This window comes from Aegilops tauschii, chromosome 3 (genome assembly GCF_002575655.3).
Source record: "Aegilops tauschii subsp. strangulata cultivar AL8/78 chromosome 3, Aet v6.0, whole genome shotgun sequence".
Taxonomy (NCBI): domain Eukaryota; kingdom Viridiplantae; phylum Streptophyta; class Magnoliopsida; order Poales; family Poaceae; genus Aegilops; species Aegilops tauschii.
In genome coordinates, this window is record NC_053037.3 from 179,273,984 (window position 1) to 179,282,499 (window position 8,516).

Consider the following 8,516-nt stretch of genomic DNA (forward strand, 5'->3'; position numbering starts at 1 on the left):
AACGGTGCCAATCCAAGTTCAGTGGCCCGAGTGCTGCACACCTTTTGCTTGCGACAGGGGATGGATAGCATAAAGAAGCGCGGCTGCCGTGGTGTAAAGGGGAAAACACACCATCGTGGAATGGTTGCGATTTTGGTGGGAATTAACGTGGCTCTTCTTGGCAATAATGCCATGCCGATTGCGAAAACGAAACATATTTTAGAAGATGCGAAAACGAATTATGTGCATGCTTTAATTATGTCATGCCATTTCTGCGAGCTGTTTTTATTGCTTTGCGTACCGAAAGTCGATTTCCTCCAGCATTAAGATCGCAAGGTTCATGGTTGAGAAAGTTCTTTTACAATTACCTGCATATTTTATTGGTACTATATATCACAACAATAAAAAGCCTGGGGGTGTAAGCTTTTTTCAAGATGGGGATTTCCAAAGCTTGACAAAGGTTCATTCACAACAGGAGATATTTTTTTAGAACGTTTTTTTTTCTTAGGGAAAGCATGAGATATAAGAGACCTGATGAAATCTGAAAAGACTTTAGGCCCAGCTTGGTCGGCACTACGTCCATGCAACAGACAGAATTCGCCGCGGCAGCCCACTTCAAACCAGCCAGCCCATGCAACAGACAGAGTTCGCCACGCCAGCCCACTTCAAACCAGCCGGCCCATGCAACAGACAGAGTTCGCCACGCCAGCCCACTTCAAACCAGCCGGCCCAAGCAAACAGTGGATTGCACCAGCGTAAACCAGCCGGGCCACTCGGGTGTTAGCTTCGTGTGCCCGAAAAAAGAAATCCAGGGGTCGCAGTAGAAGACGGAAGCAGCAAGGCGCAGCCGAGAAAAAAAACGCCGTCCTCCCGAAGCGCCCCCCTTACCCCGGAACCAAATCGAACAACCCAGAGAAGCCATGGAGCGGCTGCAGCGGATCTTCGGCGCCGGCGGGATGGGCCAGCCGCCGTCGGACTCGCCGCTGCTCGACTCCTCCGAGCAGGTCTACATCTCCTCCCTCGCCCTCCTCAAGATGCTCAAGCACGGTCAGTCCTTCAAGCTAGCTCCCTTTTGGCTCCGATCTACGCCCTTCTACTTCTACCCGAATCTAGGGTTAACCTGTCGGAAACTATAGGGAGGGCCGGCGTGCCGATGGAGGTCATGGGCCTCATGCTCGGCGAGTTCGTCGACGACTACACGGTCCGGGTGGTCGACGTCTTCGCCATGCCGCAGAGCGGGACAGGGGTCAGCGTCGAGGCCGTCGACCACGTCTTCCAGACCAATATGCTCGACATGCTCAAGCAGACCGGCAGGTATGGCCGCCGATCCGGATCGTAGATCTGTTGCTCCTGTCGTTTTCCCTTCTCCCGCGTCAGATTTGATGCCCTTAATTTGTTCATACTCGTTGATAAAGCTGAAAAGGATCGACCTCATCAACTTATTATGTCAATTGATTTACGCACCTGAGCCGATACTTTTTGTTCAGGCTTGTGTGGTTGATTTGCTACTAGTTCCAGATGTTAATTTGTGGAAGATAGGCCATATGGAGTACTCCCTCCGTTCATTTTTGTAAGGCGTTCCCATAACAGTTCAATTTCAGCTGTCTAAAATGTCTTACAAAAGTTAACAGAGGGAGTACTATATACGACGATTTTGGATCATTGTTTGATGTATATTGTTGCTATATCTTTCTTAATTACATCTTAGTTGCTATAGTTCCCTTAAGCACATGTCACTGACCAAAGTCAGCCCTGACGCACGTCATGGTATCCTAGTCCGTTCCCATAAGCTTCTTGTATCTGTTGGTACTTTATTTGCTTACCCAATGCTTGATGTCACACTTTCATTTGTTCAATGCTTTCACTATAGCATGTGGTTATACTTATTTAGAAATATATGTACTCCCTCCGTTCCTAAATATAAGTCTTTGTAGAGATTCCACTATGAACCACATACGGATGTATATAGATGTATTTTAAGCGTAGATTCATTCATTTTGCTCCGTATGTAGTCCATCTAGTGGAATCTCTACAAAGTCTTATATTTAGGAACGGAGGGAGTAGTTACTTGGAGCACAGTTCATTGTCATCGTCTAGTTGAAAATTTCAAGGTTTCATCAGCGGTGATCCAGTGGAGGATCCGCCATTCGACTATACTCCTCACAGCCCTTTCATGGCTACCACTTTACCAGCTATAGGGATTTATTGCATACATAGTGTAACATAATACACAGAAGAAGCGAATATCGAGTGAACCAATCTGATAAGATATGCTTGAATCACTTTTGTAGAAAGACATATGTTTGTACTGGCTTAGCATCTAACTATAAATTAAGAATTTTCCTGGAGTTGGCGGGCTTCTAACAGGCTCTGCCCCTAGAGAAGCTCCACCCTTGGTTATGTATCATGCATCGTTGATGATGATCTCCATAGACGATATGATGGGCATGATGATGAGCCTAGTGAATGGATAAGTCAGGGGTATTACATAACTCAGATAGTACTTTTATTTAGATTAGATGGCTTAACTCATGTGGTAGTTTTGAATTATGCTTCTGTTCTTTCTCAATTGAGCTTGTGTTCAGTTGAATGTGTTAGGATAATACGTCTTCATGTGTTTTATCATAGAAATATTGGTAGCCCTACAGCTGACTTGTGTGAAACTTAATATTTGTTCCTACATGCGAATTCATTTTGTTTACAGTTCAGATAAGTGTACCTTAGGTCTATGAGTTTGACATGTAATCTTCTCTAAAACCAGTTATGGTTTGCCTTTTCGACTAATTCAGCTATGTTTCATTATAGAACCAAAGCTGTGCCAGCAAGTTGGAACTATTGTTTACATCATATTGTTAAAGACGTCAGTAATAGATTCCAAGCAACATAGCTTCAAGCAGAATCTCGAATTGTGTCATTGCCAACAGAATAATTTCATATCCTTTTTAGCAATATCAATTGTCAAATTGATTGAGAACCACCTTTTGGTGCGGTGGAGGAGTTGTGGGGGCACGACTTCACAACTCCACCCATCAGGGTTCAAATCCTGCCGCTCACATTTATACAGTATGGGTCTCCCGTACAGTCTTTCTATTAGAAATAAATGTTGAATTGGTTCCAAAAATGATTTTGCAACCCGTTCTAGGAATGCAACGCGTAATCATCAATTTATTGTGTTAGAGTTAAGCACATATACACTGCCCATGGTTCACCGTCCATGGTTCTGTTACCTTCTAGTAAGTAGCTCTGATGCTAGCTCTTAATGTGGTCGTTGCCGGATCCTGGATTTTAAAGATGGTTGTTCGACTATTCGTAGTTACGGGTCTCTTACAAGCTATTTGAAGGTTCCAATAAGAAATTACTACATAGTATCCTTTAAAAAACTACCGTGTATGGAGTATTAAGGATGTATGCTCAGCTGTGCAGTGAACATCATGTGCACCCTTTGTTTCCCAATTTCTGCAATTATTTTTTGAAGAAATTGTTGGCAACAGCTATATCATTGCCACCTTGGATGTTTTTTTTTTGACAAACTTGTCAGTTGATACTTGGAATTACTTTGACAGGCCAGAAATGGTGGTAGGGTGGTATCACTCTCATCCTGGTTTTGGTTGCTGGCTATCGGGTGTTGATATCAATACTCAACAGGTGCACACATACACATACTTCGCCAATCTTGTATAAGTTTGTGAAAAGAGTTTGTTGTCTTGAGGCAAACAGACATGTAATAAAGCTTATATGTCTTATAATGTTGAATACTGAACCTGCAGAGTTTTGAAGCTTTGAACCCCAGGGCAGTTGCCGTCGTGATCGACCCCATCCAGAGTGTCAAGGGGAAGGTGGTCATTGATGCATTTCGTCTCATTAACCCTCAGACCATGATGCTTGGGCAGGAGCCACGTCAGACAACATCCAATGTTGGGCACCTGAATAAGCCATCTATTCAGGTAGAATACTGATTCTATTAGTATGATAGCTTAGAAATTTCTGTATTGTTCATTCCTAAATGCTTATACTGTCTGTTTACTCCCAGGCTCTTATTCATGGGCTCAATAGACACTACTACTCTATTGCAATAAATTACCGCAAAAATGAGCTCGAGGAAAAGATGCTGCTTAACCTTCACAAAAAGAAATGGACTGATGGATTAATTCTGAAGAAATTTGACGCACATTCAGAAACCAATGAGCAGACTGTTCAGGTGTGTAGCATTCAACTTTCTACTTCCACTGGACGATTCTTTTTGTCAATATAATGCAGGGTGAAAGTCGATGCAGTTTCTTAGATTTTGGCCGTGTTTTTACGTGCAGGAAATGCTGAGCCTAGCCATCAAGTACAACAAGGCAGTGCAAGAGGAGGATGAGTTGTCCCCTGAGAAATTAGCAATAGCTAATGTGGGACGGCAAGATGCGAAGAAGCATCTAGAAGAGCATGTCTCAAATCTGATGTCGTCGAACATAGTTCAGACCCTAGGTACCATGCTTGACACGGTTGTCTTTTAGTCTACCACTAGTGTTGTTCCAAAGTCTATCATCCATGTTATGTATCCAAAAGCTTGCCACAACGCAGCAAGGCACATTCGGGTTCTAACAGTTTGCTTACAGACTCAATTTTCTGTAGTACTATCTTCTGCATGTTTAATTTCGCAGCAATTTTCATGGGTGTCCTTTAAAATTGCAAGTTCTGGTTCTGCCGAAGTGATCATGATTGCTGAAGTCAGCTAAATCTTATGCTGATGGATATGTGGCTGCCCATGACTTGCGGTGGAGTAACATAGTGAGATGGCAGCGAAAATTCCATATGGGTCATACTAGCATATGATCATATTATCTGAGTTGTTGGTCCTTCTTGGGATCTGTGTGTATGCATGTATAAGATGGCGTATTGATGCATTCTTTAGGTTTATTGTACAGTGCCCCTGACTCTGTGCAGACCGCATTTAGTGATGGATACCACCCTGGTCTTCCAGGGTCTAGGCGTTTGCCTTTTTTCATGGTCCGGTTCTGCTCGCACCTGGACCGATTTTGACTGCGTGCAAAGCCAGAGCACAGAAATTTAATGCACCAGGGACTTCACCAGTCCAACAGTTCTAATCATTCAAATTTTGAATTCATAGGCTACAAGCCGCTCTAACCATTCATGCTGCACACACAACACCAGCCTACAAGAACGAGCAGTTACTACCTCATGAGTCATGAGCATTGCAACATCAAAGAGCTACCAGTTTGACATGTCAGTTTCCTTACAGCAGAATTGAAAAAAAAAACACCATCAGCACAAGTTGAAACACAACCACACATCGGTTTCTAACTAAACACTTAATTTGCACTTGACACTTGACAGTACCAGCTTTCAGCTCACTACATCTCCCCCTGCTTTCCTTTTTTTTGCGGGATATCTCCCCCTGCTTTCCGCTCGCAAGTATAAGTTAGGAACGTGCTATTGATCTGGTCCCGCTAGTAGTGCTTCAAGTGATCCGGCAAAATATCTCTTGCATCTTTCGACCACCTTTTCACTATGTGGCTCTCTGCTACTTCTGTCATGCTAATATTATCCATGACCTGCAAGTACACCTTACGTTGGTTAGCCGGCCAAAATGAATTAGTTTGCAGAGAGAATAGTACAGGTGGGTTGTACCTTCAGAATATGACAACAGAGCATATGCCACATTCGCTTTCGAAATGTGCTCCGCCGTCAATCATTTTCATTAGGAATACAACCATGCTGCACTCTCCCTACTGCCCGCCTGCGTGTGCCTCACCCTGCACTGAATGTGACAAACACTTACAATTTCGGTCGGTTTCTCTTTGTAGCCCTCCTCAGCTTGCGTGTCGAATTGTAGCCTCATGTACTGAGTCACAAATTTAAGAATTAGTTTTGCCTGCATCATTGAGTGATGATCATCATTTCAAAAGGGAAAAATGTTTGTGTTCAGTCAGGCTGTACGAGACGAGTAACATACCGAGCAGCCACTCACGATTTCTTGCATTGTCTTCCTCTTGTCCGGCTTTAGCCGACTCTTTCCATATCTGATACCAAATCCAACCTCCCAAGAAAACAGGTTGTAGAAGGTGCATGCCTCCATCAGCAAGTCAAATGTGGTGCCCAATTCTGGCTTGATCACCTGATCTCAATCTCTGTCTGCGAAACCTCTAATGGACAAGTCTAGAGCCCTCATCCTGGCATCCGCTCTTCAGGATTTGTACCAACTTGCACCCTGCAAGTGTAAAGAAACCATATTTAAAGCCCTCATTTTCACACATCCTTTTGCGATGGAAAACCAACCATCGACTTTTGTCGGCACTAGCAAACCGCAAATGTCTGAACTAGATGTATCAACACCAAAAGTAAGAACCACTCTCCAATTTAGGAAAACAGGGGAAACTAATTCCAGAAACTAATCCAAACATCCTGGCATCCGTCTTCCTTTTCTCACCCTAAAGGCAAACAAAACCTCTGATTGGTATCGAAAAATATTCTCATATCTACTATTCCCACAAGCTTGCGATGATGCCAAATTCTTCGATCAGTGTCCGTACCAGCAATCCGCAAATGTGTGAAGTATATTTATCAACATCAAAGCAAAAATTACTTCTCAGCTCAGGATACAGGACACTAATCTAAAAAACCACTTTTTAGATCCTACAGTTTCACACATGTTTTGCGGTGACACCCGATCATCGGTCTATATGCACCAGCAAAAGCCACAATGCCTGAAGTTAATTTATCAACACCAAAATCAGGAACTACTCTCCGGTTGTGGAAAACAGGGAAACCAAAACCAAACATCCCGATAACATTTCTAATATCTCTAGCTAAAAAAGGGTAGAGGACACCAATCAACAGTGAAGCGAAAAATACCGTCAGCTCATGAAGGGTAGAGGACACCGATCTAAAAAACCCGACCACCAATTCCAATCCCCTCACCCACAACGAATCGCATACTCTACCATTCACAGGAAAAACATCACCTACAAACCCCCCCCCCCCCCCCCCCCCCCATGTTTTGCAATCACATTGAATTCAACGCTCACCTTCCGCACCAGCAAACCGCAAAATCTGAACTCTATTTACCAACATCAAGAGTAGAAAGAATTTCTGCAGTTCAGGGAACTGGCCGCCAATGCCTGAACTGAAAAGCCTGCAAGCAATTGTACCATCCTCCAACCTAACGACGCACATAATCTGCGACTGAAAAGGAAAGAACGGCACCCCCATACTTTCAAGGTTCATATCAAGGCAGCCAAGCGATACGGCCGACAGCTCCCGACCTATTTTTATCGACAGGGGAAAGTTGAATCCCAACACTGCTTTTCGAACGCGTACTGAATTTAAGTAAACAACAATAATATGCTTGTGCCACCGCCGCCACATACCTCTCAATCCGCCCAGGAGGTCACGGATCAGGCTTAACGGCAGACTCTCCTCGGCAAGCCCCCCACCCCTTGGCTACCCACCTCGCTTCTCTCGTTTGCATCTGACCCCGCGGGAAGAACCACAACGGGGAAGATGGGAAACCTGCACGCACAGGTTCGCTTGAAACGCTTGCAAGTTCAGCAGGGAACACATAGGACACTGAAACCACCCACAGATGAATCGCACGAGTTAGGGACGCTCACGCGAAAACAGGATCCACGGGAAATCAGCACCGGCGGCGCTCCCCGTCTCCTTGCCTCCATTTTTTCCCTCTTCCGTCTCCAATCGCACAGCACCGCCGCAACGTTGTCAAGCGACTATGTGGGACATAGCGCATGGACGCGTGCGTTAATACTAGCCACAATGGGTAGTAACATGACTCTATGTTACTACCTCTATAGTGGGGAGTAACATATGTGTAGTAACATACAACACTTTATTTATTAGGCTATAGACTCATCTTGTCTTGATATGTGTGATGTTACTCACATTAGTAGTAACTAGCTATGTTACCACATGCCTCTTTTTCTTCATTTATTGCTTGCCACATCATCTATATTATCTAGATACGTGTGATGTTACTACCTATGTTACTCACATTGTGGGTAGTCTAACAAACAGCTAGCGGAAAAAAAATTCTGGACCATGGTCCAAGTACGATATGGTTCCACTGCCGGTACATCTGTTAATTGTGACGCTGCAGACGTGGCCCCACCGCCCTGACACCCACCAGTGCGCATTGATAACTACGGAACCAGCGCACCGTATACATACAGCAAGTGATATACAACAATTTCCAACGCTCGCACCAGTTTCATTCAATGCAGCCTGTACCCACCCAATCACTCGGTTCCATGGTCCAGATAGTGTGACTATATGCAGGTATGAGCCATATCGCCGCTCGGCAGCTTCTCTCGTATTCCGGCGTAATATAATGTGCCGCTCTAACCCAATTGCATTGGAGCTCATAGGTGCTCCACCCACCGAGAATTCACAAGAGTGCTCGTCCTCGCCTGCTCCCGGTATTGTCTACTGTTCTTTTCTGATAGACCCGGCACCATTGCGTCAGTGGGCCAGATATTGATTTACTGTTGCTCTGAGTTATTCAGCAGAGCCTCCGTAAC

At 44.5% G+C, this 8,516-nt stretch overlaps 1 protein-coding gene and 1 long non-coding RNA gene across 4 annotated transcripts; one reads left to right on the forward strand and one right to left on the reverse strand.

Annotated features, from left to right (window-relative positions):
• Positions 1–757: 757 nt before the first annotated feature.
• On the forward strand, positions 758–4,650 carry LOC109767627 (26S proteasome non-ATPase regulatory subunit 14 homolog). Its single transcript, XM_020326371.3, has 6 exons — positions 758–1,026; positions 1,116–1,293; positions 3,543–3,624; positions 3,747–3,923; positions 4,010–4,177; positions 4,287–4,650. Exons 1-6 carry the CDS (start codon positions 900–902, stop codon positions 4,476–4,478), a joined length of 924 nt encoding a protein of 307 aa, XP_020181960.1. The 5' UTR covers positions 758–899; the 3' UTR covers positions 4,479–4,650.
• Positions 4,651–5,087: 437 nt separating this feature from the next.
• Positions 5,088–7,725, reverse strand: LOC109767637 (uncharacterized). Of its 3 annotated transcripts, none has more exons than XR_002233885.4 (5): positions 7,596–7,725; positions 7,353–7,494; positions 5,939–6,193; positions 5,614–5,857; positions 5,088–5,537 (listed from the first exon to the last, which is right to left on the reverse strand). It is a non-coding gene; the product is annotated as an uncharacterized lncRNA (long non-coding RNA). The 3 variants fall into 3 exon arrangements; XR_002233886.4 differs by having other exon boundaries at positions 5,154–5,537; positions 7,353–7,511; positions 7,596–7,685; XR_012204642.1 differs by lacking the exon at positions 7,353–7,494 and having other exon boundaries at positions 5,154–5,537; positions 7,596–7,718.
• Positions 7,726–8,516: the final 791 nt, after the last annotated feature.

What these genes read in the sequence shown, in the direction of transcription:
- LOC109767627 (XM_020326371.3), top strand. Translation starts at nt 900, where the DNA reads ATGGAGCGGCTGCAGCGGATCTTCGGCGCCGGCGGGATGGGCCAGCCG. An exon ending in TTGATATCAATACTCAACAG is followed by an intron (nt 3,625 to 3,746) that starts GTGCACACATAC and finishes CTGAACCTGCAG; the next exon opens with AGTTTTGAAGCTTTGAACCC. An exon ending in CCAATGAGCAGACTGTTCAG is followed by an intron (nt 4,178 to 4,286) that starts GTGTGTAGCATT and finishes TTTTACGTGCAG; the next exon opens with GAAATGCTGAGCCTAGCCAT.